Here is a 24,335-nt window from a genome sequence, read left to right on the forward strand (position 1 = left end):
GTCCTCATCATGTCCTCATCACGTCCTCATCGCGTCCTCATGATGTCCTCATCACGTCCTCATCATGTCCTCATCACGTCCTCATCATGTCCTCATGTCCTCATCACGTCCTCATCATGTCCTCATCATGTCCTAATCGCGTCCTCATGATGTCCTCATCACGTCCTCATCATGTCCTCATCACGTCCTCATCATGTCCTCATTATGTCCTCATCATGTCCTCATGTCCTCATCATGTCCTCATCACGTCCTCATAATGTCCTCATCATGTCCTCATGTCCTCATCATGTCCTCATGTCCTCATCATGTCCTCATGTCCTCATCATGTCCTCATGATGTCCTCATCACGTCCTCATCACGTCCTCATGATGTCCTCATCATGTCCTCATCATGTCCTCATGTCATCATGTCCTCATGATGTCCTCATCATATCGTCATCACGTCCTCATCATGTCCTCATCATGTCCTCATGTCATCATGTCCTCATGATGTCCTCATGATGTCCTCATCACGTCCTCATCACGTCCTCATCACGTCTTCATCATGTCCTCATCACGTCCTCATCACGTCTTCATCATGTCCTCATCATGTCCTCATCATGACTTCATCACGTCCTCATCATGTCTTCATCATGTCCTCATGTCCTCATCATGTCCTCATGATGTCCTTATCATGTCCTCATCACGTCCTCATCATGTCCTCATCATGTCCTCATCACGTCCTCATCATGTCCTCATCACGTCCTCATCACGTCCTCATCATGTCCTCATGACGTCCTCATCATGTCGTCATCATGTCCTCATCACGTCCTCATCATGTCCTCATCATGTCTTCATGTCATCATCACGTCCTCATCATGTCCTCATGATGTCCTCATCATGTCCTCATCACGTCCTGATCATTTCCTCATCACGTCCTCATCATGTCCTCATCATGTCCTCATGATGTCCTCATCATGTCCTCATCACGTCCTCATGATATCTTCATGATGTCCTCATAATGTCCTCATCATGTCCTCATGTCATCATGTCCTCATGATGTCCTCATCATGTCGTCATCACGTCCTCATCATGTCCTCATGATGTCCTCATGATGTCCTCATCATGTCCTCATCACGTCCTGATCATGTACTCATTATGTCCTCATCACGTCCTCATCATGTCCTCATCATGTCCTCATGTCCTCATCATGTCCTCATCATGCCCTCATCATGTCCTCATCATGTCCTCATGTCCTCATCATGTCCTCATCATGTCCTCATTATGTCCTCATCACGTCCTCATGATGTCCTCATCACGTCCTCATCATGTCCTCATCATGTCGTCATTATGTCCTCATCATGTCCTCATGTCTTCATCACGTTCTCATCATGTCCTCATCATGTCCTCATGAAGTCCTCATCACGTCCTCATGTCCTCATCATGTCCTCATGTCCTCATCACGTCCTCATCGCGTCCTCATGATGTCCTCATCACGTCCTCATGATGTCCTCATCACGTCCTCATCATGTCTTCATCATGTCGTCATTATGTCCTCATCATGTCCTCATGTCCTCATCATGTCCTCTTCACGTCCACATCATGTCCTCATGATGTCCTCATCACGTCCTCATAATGTCCTCATCATGTCCTCATGTCCTCATCATGTCCTCATCATGTCCTCATGTCCTCATCATGTCCTCATCACGTCCTCATCACGTCCTCATGATATCTTCATGATGTCCTTATCATGTCCTCATGTCCTCATGATGTCCTCATCATGTCCTCATGTCCTCATGATGTCCTCATCATGACCTCATCACGTCCTCATCATGACCTAATCATGTCCTCATGATGTCCTCATCACGTCCTCATGTCCTCATGATGTCTTCATCATGTCCTCATGATGTCCTCATCACGTCCTCATCATGTCCTCATCATGTCCTCATGATGTCCTCATCATGTCCTCATGTCCTCATGATGTCCTCATCATGACCTCGTCACGTCTTCATAATGACCTCATCATGTCCTCATCACGTCCTCATCATGTCCTCATCACGTCCTCATCATGTCCTCATCATGTCCTCATCATGTCCTCATCACGTCCTCATGATGTCTTCATCACGTCCTCATCATGTCCTCATGATGTCCTCATCATGTCCTCATGTCCTCATGATGTCCTCATGATGTCCTCATCATGACCTCATCACATCCTCATCATGTCCTCATCATGTCGTCATCACGTCCTCATGATGTCCTCATCATATCTTCATGATGTCCTCATCACGTCCTCATCATGTCCTCATGATGTCCTTATGATGTCCTCATCACGTCCTCATCATTTCCTCAGCATGTCCTCATGTCCTCATGTCCTCATCATGTCCTCATCACGTCCTCATCATGTCCTCATCATGTCCTCATGATGTCCTCATTGTGTCTTCATGTCCTCATCATGTCCTCATCACGTCCTCATGATGTCCTTATCATGTCCTCATGTCCTCATGATGTCCTCATCATGTCCTCATCACGTCCTCATCATGTCCTCATCATGTCCTCATGTCCTCATGTCCACATCATGTCCTCATCACGTCCTCATCATGTCCTCATGTCCTCATGATGTCCTCATCATGTCGTCATCATGACCTCATCACGTCCTCATCATGTCCTCATCATGTCCTCATCACGTCCTCATCATGTCCTCATCATGTCCTCATGTCCTCATGATGTCCTCATCGCGTCCTCATGATGTCCTCATCGCGTCCTCATGATGTCCTCATCACGTCCTCATCATGTCCTCATCACATCCTCATCATGTCCTCATCACGTCCTCATCATGTCCTCATCACGTCCTCATCATGTCCTCATGTCCTCATGATATCCTCATTATGTCCTCATCATGTCCTCATGTCCTCATCATGTCCTCATCATGTCCTCATCACGTCCTCATGTCCTCATGATGTCCTCATCACGTCCTCATCATGTCCTCATCATGTCCTCATGTCCTCATCACGTCCTCATCATGTCCTCATCACGTCCTCATGATGTCCTCATCACGTCCTCATCATGTCCTTTTCACGTCCTCATCATGTCCTCATCATGTCCTCATGTCCTCATCACGTCCTCATCATGTCCTCATGATGTCCTCATCATGTCCTCATCACGTCCTCATCATGTCCTCATCATGTCCTCATCACGTCCTCATCATGTCCTCATCACGTCCTCATCATGTCCTCATTATGTCCTCATCATGTCCTCATGTCCTCATCATGTCCTCATCATGTCCTCATCACGTCCTCATCATGTTCTCATGATGTCCTCATGATGTCCTCATCACGTCCTCATCATGTCCTCATCATGTCCTCATGTCCTCATCATGTCCTCATCATGTCCTCATCGCGTCCTCATGATGTCCTCATCACGTCCTCATCATGTCCTCATCATGTCCTCATCGCGTCCTCATGATGTCCTCATCACGTCCTCATCATGTCCTCATCATGTCCTCATGTCCTCATCATGTCCTCATCATGTCCTCATCACGTCCTCATCATGTCCTCATCATGTCCTCATGTCCTCATCATGTCCTCATCGCGTCCTCATGATGTCCTCATCATGTCCTCATCACGTCCTCATCATGTCCTCATCATGTCCTCATCGCGTCCTCATCATGTCCTCATCATGTGCTGATCATGTCCTCATCATGTCCTCATCACGTCCTCATCATGTCCTAATCATGTCCTCATCGCGTCCTCATGATGTCCTCATGATGTCCTCATCACGTCCTCATCATGTCCTCATCACGTCCTCATCATGTCCTCATCATGACCTCATCATGTCCTTATCATGTCCTCATCATGTCCTCATCGCGTCCTCATCATGTCCTCATCATGTGCTGATCATGTCCTCATCATGTCCTCATCATGTCCTCATCGCGTCCTCATGATGTCCTCATGATGGTCTCATCACGTCCTCATCATGTCCTCATCATGTCCTCATCATGTCCTGATCATGTCCTCATCACGTCCTCATCATGTCCTCATCATGTCCTCATCATGACCTCATCATGTCCTCATCACGTCCTCATCATGTCCTGATCATGTCCTCATCATGTCATCATGTCCTCATCGCGTCCTCATGATGTCCTCATGATGTCCTCATCACGTCCTCATCATGTCCTCATCACGTCCTCATCATGTCCTCATCATGACCTCATCATGTCCTTATCATGTCCTCATCATGTCCTCATCGCGTCCTCATGATGTCCTCATGATGTCCTCATCATGTCCTCATCGCGTCCTCATGATGTCCTCATGATGTCCTCATCACGTCCTCATCATGTCCTCATCACGTCCTCATCACGTCCTCATGTCCTCATCACGTCCTCATCATGTCCTCATTATGTCCTCATCATGTCCTCATGTCCTCATCATGTCCTCATCACGTCCTCATAATGTCCTCATCATGTCCTCATGTCCTCATCATGTCCTCATGTCCTCATCATGTACTCATCACGTCCTCATCACGTCCTCATCATGTCCTCATGTCCTCATCACGTCCTCATCACGTCCTCATGATATCTTCATGTCCTCATCATGTCCTCATCATGTCCTCATGTCATCATGTCCTCATGATGTCCTCATCATGTCGTCATCACGTCCTCATCATGTCCTCATGATGTCCTCATCATGTCCTCATCACGTCCTCATCACGTCTTCATCATGTCCTCATCATGTCCTCATCATGACTTCATCACGTCCTCATCATGTCTTCATCATGTCCTCATCATGTCCTCATCATGTCCTCATGATGTCCTCATCACGTCCTCATCATGTCCTCATGACGTCCTCATCATGTCCTCATCACGTCCTCATCATGTCCTCATCACGTCCTCATCACGTCCTCATCATGTCCTCATGTCCTCATCATGTCCTCATCACGTCCTCATCATGTCGTCATCATGTCCTCATCACGTCCTCATCATGTCCTCATGTCCTCATCATGTCCTCATCACGTCCTTATCATGTCGTCATCATGTCCTCATCACGTCCTCATCATGTCCTCATCATGTCCTCATCATGTCCTCATCACGTCCTCATCATGTCCTCATCACGTCCTCATCACGTCCTCATCATGTCCTCATGTCCTCATCATGTCCTCATCACGTCCTCATCATGTCGTCATCATGTCCTCATCACGTCCTCATCATTTCCTCATCATGTCTTCATGTCATTATCACGTCCTCATCATGTCCTCATGATGTCCTCATCATGTCCTCATCACGTCCTGATCATTTCCTCATCACGTCCTCATCATGTCCTCATGTCCTCATCATGTCCTCATCATGTCCTCATGATGTCCTCATCACGTCCTCATCACGTCCTCATGATATCTTCCTGATGTCCTCATCATGTCCTCATCATGTCCTCATGTCATCATGTCCTCATGATGTCCTCATCATGTCGTCATCACGTCCTCATCATGTCCTCATGATGTCCTCATGATGTCCTCATCATGTCCTCATCACGTCCTCATCATGTCCTCATGTCCTCATCATGTCCTCATCATGTCCTCATCATGACTTCATCACGTCCTCATCATGTCTTCATCATGTCCTCATGTCCTCATGATGTCCTCATCATGTCCTCATCACGTCCTGATCATGTACTCATTATGTCCTCATCACGTCCTCATCATGTCCTCATCATGTCCTCATGTCCTCATCATGTCCTCATCATGCCCTCATCATGTCCTCATCATGTCCTCATGTCCTCATCATGTCCTCATGATGTCCTCATCACGTCCTCATGATGTCCTCATCACGTCCTCATCATGTCCTCATCATGTCGTCATTATGTCCTCATCATGTCCTCATGTCTTCATCACGTTCTCATCATGTCCTCATCATGTCCTCATCATGTCCTCATGTCCTCATCACGTCCTCATCGCGTCCTCATGATGTCCTCATCACGTCCTCATGATGTCCTCATCATGTCCTCATCATGTCTTCATCATGTCGTCATTATGTCCTCATCATGTCCTCATGTCCTCATCACGTCCACATCATGTCCTCATGATGTCCTCATCACGTCCTCATAATGTCCTCATCATGTCCTCATGTCCTCATCATGTCCTCATGTCCTCATGTCCTCATGTCCTCATCATGTCCTCATCATGTCCTCATGTCCTCATCATGTCCTCATGATGTCCTCATCACGTCCTCATCACGTCCTCATGATATCTTCATGATGTCCTCATCATGTCCTCATCATGTCCTCATGTCATCATGTCCTCATCATGTCCTCATGTCCTCATGATGTCCTCATCATGTCCTCATGTCCTCATCATGTCCTCATGATGTCCTCATCACGTCCTCATGATATCTTCATGATGTCCTCATCATGTCCTCATCATGTCCTCATGTCATCATGTCCTCATCATGTCCTCATGTCCTCATGATGTCCTCATCATGACCTCATCACGTCCTCATCATGACCTAATCATGTCCTCATGATGTCCTCATCACGTCCTCATGTCCTCATGATGTCCTCATCATGTCCTCATGATGTCCTCATCACGTCCTCATCATGTCCTCATGATGTCCTCATCATGTCCTCATGTCCTCATGATGTCCTCATCATGACCTTGTCACGTCTTCATCATGACCTCATCATGTCCTCATCACGTCCTCATCATGTCCTCATCACGTCGTCATCATGTCCTCATCATGTCCTCATCACGTCCTCATGATGTCTTCATCACGTCCTCATCACGACCTCATGTCCTCATCATGTCCTCATCATGTCCTCATCATGTCCTCATGATGTCCTCATCATGTCCTCATGTCCTCATGATGTCCTCATCATGTCCTCATCATGACCTCATCACGTCCTCATCATGTCCTCATCATGTCCTCATCACCTCCTCATGATGTCCTCATCATGTCTTCATGATGTCCTCATCACGTCCTCATCATGTCCTCATCATGTCCTCATCATGTCCTCATCACGTCCTCATCATGTCCTCATCACGACCTCATGTCCTCATCATGTCCTCATCATGTCCTCATCACGTCCTCATGATGTCTTCATCACGTCCTCATCATGTCCTCATGTCCTCATCATGTCCTCATCATGTCTTCATCACGTCCTCATCATGTCCTCATGTCCTCATCATGTCCTCATCATGTCCTCATCACGTCCTCATCATGTCCTCATGATGTCCTCATCATGTCCTCATGTCCTCATCACGTCCTCATGTCCTCATCATGTCCTCATGTCCTCATCATGTCCTCATCACGTCCTCATCATGTCCTCATCATGTCCTCATGATGTCCTCATCATGTCTTCATGTCCTCATCATGTCCTCATCACGTCCTCATGATGTCCTTATCATGTCCTCATGTCCTCATGTCCTCATCATGTCCTCATCATGTCTTCATCACGTCCTCATCATGTCCTCATCATGTCCTCATGTCCTCATGTCCACATCATGTCCTCATCACGTCCTCATCATGTCCTCATGTCCTCATGATGTCCTCATCATGTACTCATCACGTCCTCATCATGTACTCATCATGTCCTCATCATGTACTCATCATGTCCTCATCATGTCCTCATGTCCTCATGATGTCCTCATCGCGTCCTCATGATGTCCTCATCACGTCCTCATCATGTCCTCATCACATCCTCATCATGTCCTCATCATGTCCTCATCACGTCCTCATCATGTCCTCATCATGTCCTCATGATATCCTCATTATGTCCTCATCATGTCCTCATGTCCTCATCATGTCCTCATCATGTCCTCATCACGTCCTCATGTCCTCATGATGTCCTCATCACGTCCTCATCATGTCCTCATCATGTCCTCATGTCCTCATCACGTCCTCATCATGTCCTCATCACATCCTCATCGCGTCCTCATGATGTCCTTTTCACGTCCTCATCATGTCCTCATCATGTCCTCATGTCCTCATCACGTCCTCATCATGTCCTCATGATGTCCTCATCATGTCCTCATCACGTCCTCATCATGTCCTCATCATGTGTCCTCATCATGTCCTCATCACGTCCTCATCATGTCCTCATTATGTCCTCATCATGTCCTCATGTCCTCATCATGTCCTCATGATGTCCTCATCACGTCCTCATCATGTCCTCATCATGTCCTCATGTCCTCATCATGTCCTCATCATGTCCTCATCGCGTCCTCATGATGTCCTCATCACGTCCTCATCATGTCCTCATGATGTCCTCATCACGTCCTCATCATGTCCTCATCATGTCCTCATCATGTCCTCATCATGTCCTCATCGCGTCCTCATGATGTCCTCATCATGTCCTCATCATGTCCTCATGATGTCCTCATGATGTCCTCATCACGTCCTCATCATGTCCTCATCACGTCCTCATCATGTCCTTATCATGTCCTCATCATGTCCTCATCGCGTCCTCATGATGTCCTCATGATGGTCTCATCACGTCCTCATCATGTCCTCATCATGTCCTCATCATGTCCTGATCATGTCCTCATCACGTCCTCATCATGTCCTCATCACGTCCTTATCATGTCCTCATCATGTCCTCATCATGTCCTTATGTCCTCATCGCGTCCTCATGATGTCCTCATGATGGTCTCATCACGTCCTCATCATGTCCTCATCATGTCCTCATCATGTCCTGATCATGTCCTCATCACGTCCTCATCATGTCCTCATCATGTCATCATGTCCTCATCGCGTCCTCATGATGTCCTCATCACGTCCTCATCATGTCCTCATCACGTCCTCATCATGTCCTCATCATGTCCTCATCATGTCCTCATCACGTCCTCATCATGTCCTCATCATGACCTCATCATGTCCTTATCATGTCCTCATCATGTCCTCATCGCGTCCTCATGATGTCCTCATGATGTCCTCATCACGTCCTCATCATGTCCTCATCATGTCCTCATGTCCTCATCATGTCCTCATCGCGTCCTCATGATGTCCTCATCATGTCCTCATCATGTCCTCATCATGTCCTCATCATGACCTCATCATGTCCTTATCATGTCCTCATCATGTCCTCATCGCGTCCTCATGATGTCCTCATGATGGTCTCATCACGTCCTCATCATGTCCTCATCATGTCCTCATCATGTCCTGATCATGTCCTCATCACGTCCTCATCATGTCCTCATCATGTCCTTATGTCCTCATCGCGTCCTCATGATGTCCTCATGATGGTCTCATCACGTCCTCATCATGTCCTCATCATGTCCTCATCATGTCCTGATCATGTCCTCATCACGTCCTCATCATGTCCTCATCATGTCCTGATCATGTCCTCATCATGTCATCATGTCCTCATCGCGTCCTCATCATGTCCTCATCATGACCTCATCATGTCCTTATCATGTCCTCATCATGTCCTCATCATGACCTCATCATGTCCTTATCATGTCCTCATCATGTCCTCATCATGACCTCATCATGTCCTTATCATGTCCTCATCATGTCCTCATCGCGTCCTCATGATGTCCTCATGATGTCCTCATCACGTCCTCATCATGTCCTCATCATGTCCTGATCATGTCCTCATTATGTCCTGATCATGTCCTCATCACGTCCTGATCATGTCCTCATCACGTCCTCATCATGTCCTCATCATGTCCTCATCATGTCCTTATCATGTCCTCATCATGTCCTCATCGCGTCCTCATGATGTCCTCATGATGTCCTCATCACGTCCTCATCATGTCCTCATCACGTCCTCATCACGTCCTCATGTCCTCATCATGTCCTCATCACGTCCTCATCATGTCCTCATCACGTCCTCATGATGTCCTCATGATGTCCTCATCACGTCCTCATCACGTCCTCATCATGTCCTCATCATGTCCTCATCATGTCCTTATCATGTCCTCATCATGTCCTCATCGCGTCCTCATGATGTCCTCATGATGTCCTCATCACGTCCTCATCATGTCCTCATCACGTCCTCATCACGTCCTCATGTCCTCATCATGTCCTCATCACGTCCTCATCATGTCCTCATCACGTCCTCATGATGTCCTCATGATGTCCTCATCACGTCCTCATCACGTCCTCATCACGTCCTCATCATGTCCTCATCACGCTCTCATCATGTCCTCATCATGTCCTCATCACGTCCTCATCATGTCCTCATCATGACCTCATCATGTCCTTATCATGTCCTTATCATGTCCTCATCATGTCCTCATGATGTCCTCATGATGTCCTCATCACGTCCTCATCACGCCCTCATCATGTCCTCATCATGTCCTCATCACGTCCTCATCATGTCCTCATCACGCTCTCATCATGTCCTCATCATGTCCTCATCGCGTCCTCATGATGTCCTCATGATGGTCTCATCACGTCCTCATCATGTCCTCATCATGTCCTCATCATGTCCTTATCATGTCCTCATCATGTCCTCATCGCGTCCTCATCATGTCCTCATCATGTCCTCATCGCGTCCTCATGATGTCCTCATGATGTCCTCATGATGTCCTCATCACGTCCTCATCACGCCCTCATGTCCTCATCATGTCCTCATCACGTCCTCATCATGTCCTCATCACGCTCTCATCATGTCCTCATCATGTCCTCATCACGTCCTCATCATGTCCTCATCATGACCTCATCATGTCCTTATCATGTCCTTATCATGTCCTCATCATGTCCTCATCATGTCCTCATGATGTCCTCATGATGTCCTCATCACGTCCTCATCACGCCCTCATCATGTCCTCATCATGTCCTCATCACGTCCTCATCATGTCCTCATCGCGTCCTCATGATGTCCTCATGATGGTCTCATCACGTCCTCATCATGTCCTCATCATGTCCTCATCATGTCCTCATCGCGTCCTCATCATGTCCTCATCATGTCCTCATCGCGTCCTCATGATGTCCTCATGATGTCCTCATCATGTCCTCATCACGTCCTCATCATGTCCTCATCATGTCCTCATCATGTCCTCATCATGTCCTCATCGCGTCCTCATCATGTCCTCATCATGTCCTCATCGCGTCCTCATGATGTCCTCATGATGTCCTCATCATGTCCTCATCATGTCCTCATCATGTCCTCATCGCGTCCTCATCGCGTCCTCATCATGTCCTCATCATGTCCTCATGATGTCCTCATGATGTCCTCATCACGTCCTCATCACGTCCTCATCATGTCCTCATCACGTCCTCATCACGTCCTCATGTCCTCATCTTGTCCTCATCATGTTTTCTCTGCTGTGTTTTTGCAGAAACTGGGACCTGCGAATACGCTGCACTTCCTGGTCCGAGATGTGAAAAAGGCGAGTCCTGCAGTCTGCATTAAGCATAATTTGGTATCGTTTCTCTCATTCCACTAACACTGTGAAGACAGAAGAACAGATGCAGAACAGAACCAAAGAGGATCTAACACAGACCCAGAATGGATCCTAAACTGATCTAGAAAAAATTCTTAACAAATTCAGAACGGCAAAAACCCCACTGGGTTTGAGGACACAAACAAATCCCCTAATGTCTGAATATCAGTCTCTAGGCTTTTGTCCCCAGATTGGTTTCCTCCTGTTGAAGGTCCAAGCTGCAAGTAAAATTGTTGATCCTGATTTTATAGTCCAGAACCAGACCACCTCAGCCCTGCTTATATGTCTCTTATCGACATATAAGTGCTTGAAAATGCACAGACAGATGTGGGGTAACGTGGTTTCCAGGTCTCATGAGTCAACATGTGACTCAGACCAGAACCCGACATGCTCGAAGCTGCAATGTCTCACTATTCGGACTTAAACCCAAAATGCTGATATAGTGAAGCATACAGTCTGTCTGCATTCTCCCGTTTCCACAGAAACAGAGTTTTGGACGAGTCCTTTGAGTGTAAACTGGAACTGGAATCTGGAAAGGATGGCGTCTTTACGCTGTCTTTTCAACTTGGACCCCGCTGAACCCTCGGACATCACTACGATGGCGCACCTCTGTTTTAGTGCTGCAGCTGAAGCTGGTTCTGGCAGAACATGTATGATGTTGGGTGATATGTTCCTGATAACTCGTGGTTCGCACATGGCGCTCCTGTTGTCTGATCTGCTGTGGTGAGGCTATGATGCTTCATACGTATCATTTCACCACCACCTAGAGGCCGGCTGTGGTACTGCATGGTGCTGTTTGTTTCCGGAGAGGAAGTTTACATTCTGATGCTGTGTTGATGTTCTAGACCATGTTGGGATGTAAACATTGTGATGTAAATGTAAAAAGTGTAAAACTGGAGAAAACGGGGACTCTGTTGCCCCCGTCGGCATCTCATGGAGCAATCGGATGACTGCAGGTCACTTCCTGTTTGTGTTTCAGGGCAATCTTCCTCCAGACTACCAGATCACGCTGATTGACATCGGGCTGGTGCTAGAGTTCCTGATGGGTGGAGCTTACCGGTGCAACTACACCAGGAAGAGCTTCAGGACGCTGTACAACAACCTGTATGGTCTGAAAAGAGTGAGTACAGCTGGTGTAGAGATGACCTGAAGCAGTCCACTTGGTCTAGGAGACATGCATATCATTTGAAACCAGTTTGAGATCAGAAGGTATAACCACATCCTCACCAGCAGAGGAATGAGCTCTATGACCTCCTTCTCCTTCTGTCTTGCAGCCCAAAGCTCTCAAGCTTCTTGGCATGGAGGTAGGTATCTGCTGGATCTCAGTCCACTGCTGCATGACTTGCCGGGTCTAACCTGTTCTGGTCTGGTTCCTGCAGGACGACGAGCCCCGGCCAAAAGGGAAGGGGAAGAAGAACAAGAAGAAGGAGGAAGAGGTGGACATCGATGTGGATGACCCGGAGGTCAGCAGGTTCCAGTATCCCTTCCATGAGCTCATGGTTTGGGCGGTGCTGATGAAGCGCCAGAAGATGGCATTGTTCCTCTGGCAGCGTGGCGAGGAGGCCATGGCCAAGGCTCTGGTGGCCTGTAAACTCTACAAGGCCATGGCCCACGAGTCCTCCCAGAGCGAGCTGGTAGACGACATCTACCAGGACCTGGAGAACAATTCCAAGTGAGTCCTGATACAGAATGTAGTCCTGGTGCTGGAGATGTAGGTCCAAGTCCCGGTTCTGTTTGTGACATTTCTCTCTGTCTCCTGAGTTAGAACTATGTCCAGTCTGAGCCTGTGGAGTGTCTGTTTGCATGCAGGGAGTTCGGCCAACTGGCCTACGAGCTGCTGGATCAGTCCTACAAACATGACGAGCAGGTGGCCATGAAGCTGCTGACCTACGAGCTGAAGAACTGGAGCAACTCCACGTGCCTGAAGCTCGCCGTGGCGGCTAAACACCGAGATTTCATCGCCCACACCTGCAGCCAGATGCTGCTGACTGACATGTGGATGGGCTGCCTTAGGATGGGCAAGAGCAACAGCCTGAAGGTACAAGCGCACAGGAACTTTCTCGTATTTGCCTCGTCGGACCAGCCGATCTAATGGGGTCCCTCTGTCTGGTCTCCAGGTGATTTTAGGGATCATCTTCCCTCCAGCTATCCTGCTGCTTGACTTCCGACTTGGAGACGAAGCTTCACATCATTCATCCAAGGAGAGCAGTGAAGGAAAGAGTAAATATGAGGACAAAGCCAGCAAGGTAGAAGCCAGCTGAGGTGTCTGACATCCTGATCCGCTTCAGGTGGTCTGAGACTCTGGCTTTGTTTCAGGACGCCGTCTCAAGCGCCGACGCCACGTCAAAGAAAGGAGATGAAGAGGATAACCTGAGGAAGCACTCCAGGATTCCCATCAGCAGGAAGATCTATGAGTTCTACAACGCCCCCTTCACCAAGTTCTGGTTCAACACGGTAAACCCACGTTCTGCAACAGACCCAGACCTGGACGTGGTCCAGACCTGGACGTGGTCCAGACCTGGACGTGACCCAGACCTGGACGTGACCCAGACCTGGACGTGACCCAGACCTGGACGTGGTCCAGACCTGGACGTGGTCCAGACATGGACGTGACCCAGACCTGGACGTGGTCCAGACCTGGACGTGACCCAGACCTGGACGTGGTCCAGACCTGGACGTGGTGAAGACCTGGACGTGGTCCAGACCTGGACGTGACCCAGACCTGGACGTGACCCAGACCTGGACGTGACCAAGACCTGGACGTGACCCAGACCTGGACGTGACCAAGACCTGGACGTGACCCAGACCTGGACGTGGTCCAGACCTGGACGTGACCAAGACCTGGACGTGACCCAGACCTGGACGTGACCCAGACCTGGACGTGACCCAGACCTGGACGTGACCAAGACCTGGACGTGACCCAGACCTGGACGTGACCCAGACCTGGACGTGGTCCAGACCTGGATGTGACCCAGACCTGGACGTGGTCCAGACCTGGACGTGACCCAGACCTGGACGTGACCCAGACCTGGACGTGACCCAGACCTGGACGTGGTCCAGACCTGGATGTGACCCAGACCTGGACGTGGTCCAGACCTGGACGTGACCCAGACCTGGACGTGACCCAGACCTGGACGTGGTCCAGACCTGGACGTGGTCCAGACCTGGACGTGGTGAAGACCTGGACGTGACCCAGACCTGGACGTGACCCAGACCTGGACGTGGTCCAGACCTGGACGTGACCCAGACCTGGACGTGACCCAGACCTGGACGTGGTCCAGACCTGGACGTGACCCAGACCTGGACGTGACCCAGACCTGGACGTGACCCAGACCTGGACGTGGTCCAGACCTGGACGTGACCCAGACCTGGACGTGGTCCAGACCTGGACGTGACCCAGACCTGGACGTGACCCAGACCTGGACGTGACCCAGACCTGGACGTGGTCCAGACCTGGACGTGACCCAGACCTGGACGTGGTCCAGACCTGGACGTGGTCCAGACCTGGACGTGACCCAGACCTGGACGTGGTCCAGACCTGGACGTGACCCAGACCTGGACGTGACCCAGACCTGGACGTGACCCAGACCTGGACGTGGTCCAGACCTGGACGTGACCCAGACCTGGACGTGGTCCAGACCTGGACGTGACCCAGACCTGGACGTGGTCCAGACCTGGACGTGACCCAGACCTGGACGTGACCCAGACCTGGACGTGGTCCAGACCTGGACGTGGTCCAGACCTGGACGTGACCCAGACCTGGACGTGGTCCAGACCTGGACGTGACCCAGACCTGGACGTGGTCCAGACCTGGACGTGGTCCAGACCTGGACGTGACCCAGACCTGGACGTGACCCAGACCTGGACGTGGTCCAGACCTGGACGTGACCCAGACCTGGACGTGACCCAGACCTGGACGTGACCAAGACCTGGACGTGACCCAGACCTGGACGTGGTCCAGACCTGGACGTGACCCAGACCTGGACGTGGTCCAGACCTGGACGTGACCCAGACCTGGACGTGGTCCAGACCTGGACGTGACCCAGACCTGGACGTGACCCAGACCTGGACGTGGTCCAGACCTGGACGTGACCCAGACCTGGACGTGGTCCAGACCTGGACGTGACCCAGACCTGGACGTGACCCAGACCTGGACGTGACCCAGACCTGGACGTGGTCCAGACCTGGACGTGACCCAGACCTGGACGTGACCCAGACCTGGACGTGACCCAGACCTGGACGTGACCCAGACCTGGACGTGGTCCAGACCTGGATGTGGTCCAGACCTGGACGTGACCCAGACCTGGACGTGACCCAGACCTGGACGTGACCCAGACCTGGACGTGACCCAGACCTGGACGTGGTCCAGATCTGGATGTGGTCCAGACCTGGACGTGACCCAGACCTGGACGTGACCCAGACCTGGACGTGGTCCAGACCTGGACGTGACCAAGACCTGGACGTGACCCAGACCTGGACGTGACCCAGACCTGGACGTGGTCCAGACCTGGACGTGGTCCAGACCTGGACGTGACCCAGACCTGGACGTGGTCCAGACCTGGACGTGACCCAGACCTGGATGTGGTCCAGACCTGGACGTGACCCAGACCTGGATGTGGTCCAGACCTGGACGTGACCCAGACCTGGACGTGACCCAGACCTGGATGTGGTCCAGACCTGGACGTGACCCAGACCTGGACGTGGTCCAGACCTGGATGTGACCCAGACCTGGACGTGACCCAGACCTGGACGTGACCCAGACCTGGACGTGACCCAGACCTGGACGTGGTCCAGACCTGGACGTGACCCAGACCTGGACGTGGTCCAGACCTGGACGTGACCCAGACCTGGATGTGGTCCAGACCTGGACGTGACCCAGACCTGGATGTGGTCCAGACCTGGACGTGACCCAGACCTGGACGTGGTCCAGACCTGGACGTGACCCAGACCTGGATGTGGTCCAGACCTGGACGTGACCCAGACCTGGACGTGACCCAGACCTGGACGTGGTCCAGACCTGGACGTGGTCCAGACCTGGATGTGACCCAGACCTGGACGTGGTCCAGACCTGGACGTGACCCAGACCTGGACGTGGTCCAGACCTGGACGTGACCCAGACCTGGACGTGACCCAGACCTGGACGTGACCCAGACCTGGACGTGGTCCAGACCTGGATGTGGTCCAGACCTGGACGTGACCCAGACCTGGATGTGGTCCAGACCTGGATGTGACCCAGACCTGGACGTGACCCAGACCTGGACGTGGTCCAGACCTGGACGTGGTCCAGACCTGGACGTGACCCAGACCTGGACGTGACCCAGACCTGGATGTGACCCAGACCTGGACGTGGTCCAGACCTGGACGTGGTCCAGACCTGGACGTGACCCAGACCTGGACGTGACCCAGACCTGGATGTGACCCAGACCTGGACGTGGTCCAGACCTGGACGTGACCCAGACCTGGACGTGACCCAGACCTGGACGTGGTCCAGACCTGGACGTGGTCCAGACCTGGACGTGACCCAGACCTGGACGTGACCCAGACCTGGACGTGACCCAGACCTGGACGTGGTCCAGACCTGGACGTGGTCCAGACCTGGACGTGACCCAGACCTGGACGTGGTCCAGACCTGGATGTGACCCAGACCTGGACGTGACCCAGACCTGGACGTGACCCAGACCTGGACGTGGTCCAGACCTGGACGTGGTCCAGACCTGGACGTGGTCCAGACCTGGATGTGGTCCAGACCTGGATGTGGTCCAGACCTGGACGTGGTCCAGACCTGGACGTGGTCCAGACCTGGACGTGGTCCAGACCTGGACGTGACCCAGACCTGGATGTGGTCCAGACCTGGACGTGACCCAGACCTGGACGTGGTCCAGACCTGGACGTGGTCCAGACCTGGACGTGACCCAGACCTGGACGTGGTCCAGACCTGGACGTGACCCAGACCTGGACGTGGTCCAGACCTGGACGTGACCCAGACCTGGATGTGGTCCAGACCTGGACGTGGTCCAGACCTGGACGTGGTCCAGACCTGGACGTGACCCAGACCTGGACGTGGTCCAGACCTGGATGTGACCCAGACCTGGATGTGACCCAGACCTGGACGTGGTCCAGACCTGGACGTGACCCAGACCTGGACGTGGTCCAGACCTGGATGTGACCCAGACCTGGACGTGACCCAGACCTGGACGTGGTCCAGACCTGGACGTGACCCAGACCTGGACGTGGTCCAGACCTGGACGTGGTCCAGACCTGGACGTGACCCAGACCTGGACGTGACCCAGACCTGGATGTGGTCCAGACCTGGACGTGACCCAGACCTGGACGTGACCCAGACCTGGACGTGGTCCAGACCTGGACGTGACCCAGACCTGGACGTGGTCCAGACCTGGACGTGGTCCAGACCTGGACGTGACCCAGACCTGGATGTGGTCCAGACCTGGACGTGGTCCAGACCTGGACGTGGTCCAGACCTGGACGTGACCCAGACCTGGACGTGGTCCAGACCTGGACGTGACCCAGACCTGGACGTGGTCCAGACCTGGACGTGGTCCAAACCTGGACGTGACCCAGACCTGGACGTGGTCCAGACCTGGATGTGACCCAGACCTGGACGTGGTCCAGACCTGGACGTGGTCCAGATCTGGATGTGACCCAGACCTGGATGTGGTCCAGACCTGGACGTGGTCCAGACCTGGACGTGGTCCAGACCTGGACATGACCCAGACCTGGACGTGGTCCAGACCTGGATGTGACCCAGACCTGGACGTGACCCAGACCTGGACGTGGTCCAGACCTGGACGTGGTCCAGACCTGGACGTGGTCCAGACCTGGACGTGACCCAGACCTGGACGTGGTCCAGACCTGGACGTGGTCCAGACCTGGACGTGACCCAGACCTGGACGTGGTCCAGACCTGGACGTGGTCCAGACCTGGACGTGACCCAGACCTGGACGTGGTCCAGACCTGGACGTGGTCCAGACCTGGACGTGACCCAGACCTGGACGTGGTCCAGACCTGGACGTGGTCCAGACCTGGACGTGACGTGGACCTTTTTTGTTGTGTCTCAGATCTCGTATCTGGTCTACCTGATGCTGTATAACTACATCATCCTGGTGAAGATGGAGCGCTGGCCCTGCCTGCAGGAGTGGATGGTCATCTCTTACATCATCACTCTGGGACTGGAGAAGGTCAGACAGGTAAGACCAAACACACCCGGACCATCAGAACCCCACCTGCTCCCTCAGTCAGGAAGGTTCCTGATGAGGCAGACGCTAGCCCTCCCGATTGCTTGTCTTACAACCTTCTTCTTCTCCTGGCCATCGATACACAGAAATATTAGGGCCTCCTTTCTTGTCACGTCACAGCATGTGGACGGCGTCTCCGACAGCCTGAACGAGTCGCTGTAACACCAGATGGCGGTGTGGGACTCAACATGGCGGCGGCTGGAGTTTGAGAGTGGCAAAGTGCGTCTGTGACGTCAGCTGCGTGGCGTAGAGCGTGGCGATGCCAACATGTTCAGCTTTATGCTGATGACACCGTGCTACCCCATATCAGCCGAGTTTACCTCCATTTGGTCATAAAGCTTCAGGTTTTTCATATTTATGTCTGCTTACAAAGGTTCTCGTTGTGCAGAAACCCTGAGGTGGATTTCCAGAGTAAATCCATCTGCTGCAAAGACTCAGAAGTGCAACTGTAATGTCTGGAGCAACAGAAATGAAGGTGATCCAAAGAGAAGCAGCTGAAACAGCAGCTGTGCAAACCTAAACCTCAGAAAAGTACCACTGAGCCTGAACATGGACTTTAGCCGTTTGAGCTGAGCTGATTGATGCTTTAGGACTTTTAGACTTTGGTCTGGACGGAAACGTCCTCATGGGTAACCGAGGCTGGAAAAGTTCCCAGTCCATCCTCCACTCCCACTGCAACAAGAAGAGATGGTTATCGTCTCTAATGTAAACTTCAGTCCGGATGAAATGTCTGCTCTTAGTAAGGGTCTCGGTTTTTCATCTGACAACAAAAGTCCTGCGTTTAGACTGAAAGTGAACACTTAGACGCGTGTTCTGTAACAGCCATGCTGTGATTGGTTGTCTTCAGACTCTCCGTCCAGCGGAAGTCCAGGATTCTGGAACAGCAGGTCTGCAGACACTCTTAGACTGGTAAATAAGATGTCTGCAGATCCATCTCATTCCCCGCATGAGTGTCGGGGAGGCGCTGCCGGAGGAAGAACCATAGACGCTCCAGTCGTAGCATCGCGCCATCTTCCTTTCTGTCAGAAGGTAGAATGGATCTGTAATGGCACATTTAAAAAGGTGTTTTTAAGGATTTTGCTTATACTCTAGTGGATATTTAGAGACTGTTTGTCTGGAAATGACTGTTGATTTAGTACTGCAGTGTAAGCAGACTGTCAGGGACCAAACGGTAAAGCCATGAGGACACAGATGTAATTAAAAAAAGACCTGGGCTTTTCTTGTTACAAAATAAATGCAAAAGTCCAAAGAAATGAACTAACCAATCTTTAAAAGGGGTTAACTAAACATAACGGCAGTTAAACAGTTCAACTCAACTAAAGAAAACGGACCCCCCCACAAAAACACATAAGGGTAACTTATATAGCACTTCAGCCAAACCAAATTACAGAGAGGAGAAAACAAAATGACTAAGAATAACCAAACAAAGCTCCAATACCTAGCTAAGCTACCCCCCCCCGTGACCCGGCAGCACAGGGCAGAACCTTATGAGCTGGCTTTGGGATTTAAGACTCCTCAGCCCTTTGCCACGCCTTTCATCTTCCAGGTAAGGAAACAATGTGGGGCTGAAGCCCTCACACAGATGTTAAAGTATTATCTGTAATGTCTGTGTGTATCTAGTACACACACACACACACACTGTTCTGTTTTCCATGTTTGCTTTTTGCCGGCGCCTCTGACAATGTCTGGACTAATGCTGGATGATTTAAACAACTTGCCCTGTGCCAAAGCCACACATGAAAAACCGCTGGTCCACATTCAGAGCCAGATTGCTCTGAAAACATTTGGTCCCCGCAGAACTGACCTGGCTTTGGCTGAGCGTTAGCATGCATAATGAAACCGTGAGGAAGAACAGAAATCCTCAAAAGTTTCATAGATGTTGTGTATTTCCTGGGAAAACAAGAGCTGGCTTTCCGTGGGAACGATGAAACGGAAAACTCGAAGCGGGGAAATTACATCCAGCTGCTGCACCTGCTAGCTAGCAAGGATGCTAGTCTCTCCGCCCACTTGGCTTCATCCACGGCGTTTTCTGGAACTTCCAACAGGATTCAGAAGGACCTGATTGAGGCGACTGCAGATGTTCTGAGGGACAACATAACAGAAGAAGTGGGTGTTGCACTGTTTGTTGCTGTGGAGGTAGACGAAACCACAGACATCACAAATAAGGCCCAACTCTCCATTGTTTTAAGATACATGTCTGGCAGTGAGGTGAAGGAGGCTTTTCTGGGCTTCGATGATGTCAGTGATGACAGGAGAACGACAGCAATCGGCAGCTATAACATGGGTGTCCTGGACCAGTTAGACAAGCTGGTCGCACAGACATATGATGGCGCATCAGTTCTGGCATCGCAGCTAAACGGAGTTCAGGCAAAGATCAGGGAAAAAGTACCCGAGGCATTGTTTACTGACTGTTACGGCACAAACTGAACCTCGTCCTCTCGCAGTCTGCACAGGTGGTCCCAGACTGTAAAGTCTTTTTCAAGCCTCTGGAAGGCCTTGCTGCTTCTTTCAGCAGTAATCTGCTGGATGAAGCGGTCAGAAGACTCGTTCCACGCGCAGCAGCGACACGGTGGACCTCCAGGCTCGTTCAGACCGTCTTGTTCCACTATGCAGAACTTCTGGAGGCGTTCAGGCTCATTCAGGAAAACCCTGATGACTGGGACGGACCAGCTCTGACTTTGGCCTCTGGTTTCAGCATCTGGCTCTCCAAAGCGTGGACCTGCTTCCTCCTCATGGTGTTCGGCGCGGTTTTCACAGAGACAGACGCATTGTTCCGTGTTCTTCAGGACACAGGGTTCTGCTCTCTACGGGTCAGAGACACGATGAAAGCCTTGAGGAACCAGCGCGAGTCCTTTGACTCTGAGCAGTTTCAGCAGCGGTGCAAAGTGCTGAACTTGGTGCACAGCGACACGCAGCCAGCGGCTGGATGGAGCCACGTCAGCATCCTGGATAACATCAACTTGCACATGGAGGCCAGATTCAAGAACTTGGGAAACCTGGATTTTCTGACTTTAATCAATCATCGACATTTTGATGGATTTTCAGCCAAATTTGATGATGCAAAACTGCACAGCCTTGCTAAATATGGGAACATTTTGATTTTGTGAGGCTAAAGGCCGACCTTACTGGCCTGTACAGCTCACAGATGACCAGAAACACGTCACCCCATGAACACGACCTAGAACACACTGTTCCTGAGGCTGCAAAACTCTTGAAGTTGGCGTTGACCATTCCAGCCACCACAGCATCAGCGGAGAGGTCTTTTTCAACCTTAAAACGGATCAAAACCTGCAGCAGGACAGAGCGAGGAAGGCTTTCATCTCTCGCTCTGATGTCAGGTGAAAGGGAGAGGCTCATCAAACTGAAGAGTTTACAACGCTGTGATCAGCAACGTGGTCCAGAAGGACAGGCGCATGGACTTCATCTTAAAGTAAGGTTAAACTCTTCCCTCCCTCTCTGTTGTCATGGCAGTGTTCACGTGTACGCCATGCGGTGGTCCAACATCACCTTGTTGTTTTATGGATCTAAAATACTGACATGAATATTTTTTTTCATTCTTAAACCTTAATAACCGTGTAAATTGCATAACAAAGGCACGAGGAGCTGCATATGGGTGCAGTAGAGCATTCTTGTTTTGGTATCTTTACATTAAATGTCTATCTGGGGTGTGGACCCTGGAGATCCCGACGTTTCAGCGCCGCAGACAGCTCCGAGTTGGCCGTCTCTCTACTTATTGTTGCATTTGGGAAACAATCAGGCTGAGCTGTCATCAGTTGCGTAAACGTGGACGGTCCATACGGCTCAGTTGAATTTGCTGAGCATTAAGTCCGTAAGATTCTCCGTTATGACTGAGGGGAATTTGGGGGATGTGGCAACTTGTAACTTGTATGTCGGAAAATTTAGCACTTCTGCTGTGTATTCTGTGTCCTGGTTGATTAAATTAGATTTCCTATAGATGGCTGTGGAGAGGAAATGTTCTAAGAATCTGGGAGTTTTTCAGGAATAATAGTTTTAAGTGCTGTTATATTACAAGCAATGATACGAAGCTTTGGCTGCTGCACTTGGTGCGGAAAGGCTGGTTTGCTGGATGGGTATATTGCCAGTCACAAATGGCTGTGCAGACGTATGTCCAGGCTCATGCATGCTCACTGCTGTGCGAACGAGCACGTCCATGAGTTTAGAGCGGGGATGGTGCGCACAAAAATATTTTCACAAAGGCATATAACCATAATGTTATTTATCCTACTGGTTGTTGTGACGTAAAATTATTGTGAGAATCTGACGTTTTGTTAGATTAAGTAGGGAGCTTTTACAAATGATCACTTCATTAAAAAAATAAATAAATTATATATATATATATATATATATATATATATATATATATATATATATATATGTATATATATATATATATATATATATATATATATATATATATATGTATATATATATATATATATATATACATATATATATATATATATATATATATATATATATATATATATATATATATATATATATATATATATATATATATATGTATATATATATATATATATATATATATACATATATATATGTATATATATTGTCCCTTGCAATTTGCCACTGTCTACCTAAGCCTAGAACTCACGGCACGTGCCTGGCTGCTAACGTACACCATGGAGCGGCAGGAGGTCACAGCACTGCTGCTACACGTCACCGAAAGCTTTCCGAAGAATGCACCTTTGAAGGCAGTGGGGGACCGGTGGATGGGGCAAAGGTCATCACGTGAGAATCCACATGCCATTGCGCTGGTGTCCGCAATGGTGGATATTGTCATCCCGTTGTCTGATAACCTGCTGCATGTGCCATCCCTTGGCACTGCCGGATTGTCAACTGAAATGGTTATGGTCACCAGGGGGTTGTCTCTCAGCTCGGCACGTCTCCACTCTCCCTTTAAGAAAATGTGATGGTCTAGCCCGATGGGTTTTGGGTTGGTGACACCACTACGTGTCATTTGCATGTGACACTCACGCCGGCTCTCATGATGTCTGTCAGTGCAGGTCTTGGACTGGTGTTGGAGAAATTATTATGGGTTTTGGTTTGTATTAAGTATTAGACATATATGCACTGATTTGCTGTGATCCTGCTGTGTTTTGTGTCAATGCACAAAGCTTTCTTTAAGTTATATGATCCTTGTCTGGAATGTGCAGACAAAGTCTGAGACAGGAAGAGTTTCCTGCAGGGCATCGGTTTTTGTCAACTGCTTGGTTGACCAGTTGTTAAAGGTTAAAGGTAATAAAGTAATATAGTGAGTGATTGATGCTTAGTGAGCTCAGTTTAGCTTCGGAGGAGAGAATGATTGTTTCATATGGTCTGCCCAGCAACTAGGAGGAGTTAAGCATGGTTTATAATCGGGTGTTACTTCAGCATCTGCAGAGAGAGTTCTCTCTCCAAGCTCCAGCGTGTGCTTGTATTAGTTTATAATAAAATGTTCATTGTAAGAAGACAGTTGACTCTTAGATGTATTACAACTTCTCAAGACCAGAGTATTTTCCACCACACTGGACTGACAAAGTCTGTGAGATTGGCTCTGATCCCATGGCTACCTGCTGGCTGTCAGATTGTGGCTGCTGTCATCTCTGTTGCCGGCGGGCCCTGTGGCAGTTGATGCAAACTTGATGGGGCTTGGCATTCCATCCACGGGATTCTTCTGTAAAGACCTCGAAGAAGCTATTATAGTTCG

General features: G+C 50.3%; 1 protein-coding gene across 1 annotated transcript in view; it reads left to right on the forward strand.

The window, feature by feature from the left end:
* The window catches only part of trpm1a (transient receptor potential cation channel, subfamily M, member 1a), a gene marked incomplete at its 3' end in the record, with an annotated part of 223,195 nt that overhangs the window by 147,537 nt on the left and 51,323 nt on the right, over window positions 1-24,335 (forward strand). Inside the window, exons 13-20 of the mRNA XM_079264958.1 lie at window positions 11,247-11,297; window positions 12,331-12,471; window positions 12,626-12,655; window positions 12,731-13,023; window positions 13,161-13,389; window positions 13,469-13,597; window positions 13,668-13,805; window positions 18,428-18,556. Of these exons, the coding sequence (XP_079121084.1) occupies window positions 11,247-11,297; window positions 12,331-12,471; window positions 12,626-12,655; window positions 12,731-13,023; window positions 13,161-13,389; window positions 13,469-13,597; window positions 13,668-13,805; window positions 18,428-18,556 (1,140 nt within the window). The remainder of the gene's footprint in view (window positions 1-11,246; window positions 11,298-12,330; window positions 12,472-12,625; window positions 12,656-12,730; window positions 13,024-13,160; window positions 13,390-13,468; window positions 13,598-13,667; window positions 13,806-18,427; window positions 18,557-24,335) is intronic.

Source organism: Telmatherina bonti, assembly GCF_933228915.1.
Source record: "Telmatherina bonti genome assembly, chromosome: 1".
Classification (NCBI taxonomy): domain Eukaryota; kingdom Metazoa; phylum Chordata; class Actinopteri; order Atheriniformes; family Telmatherinidae; genus Telmatherina; species Telmatherina bonti.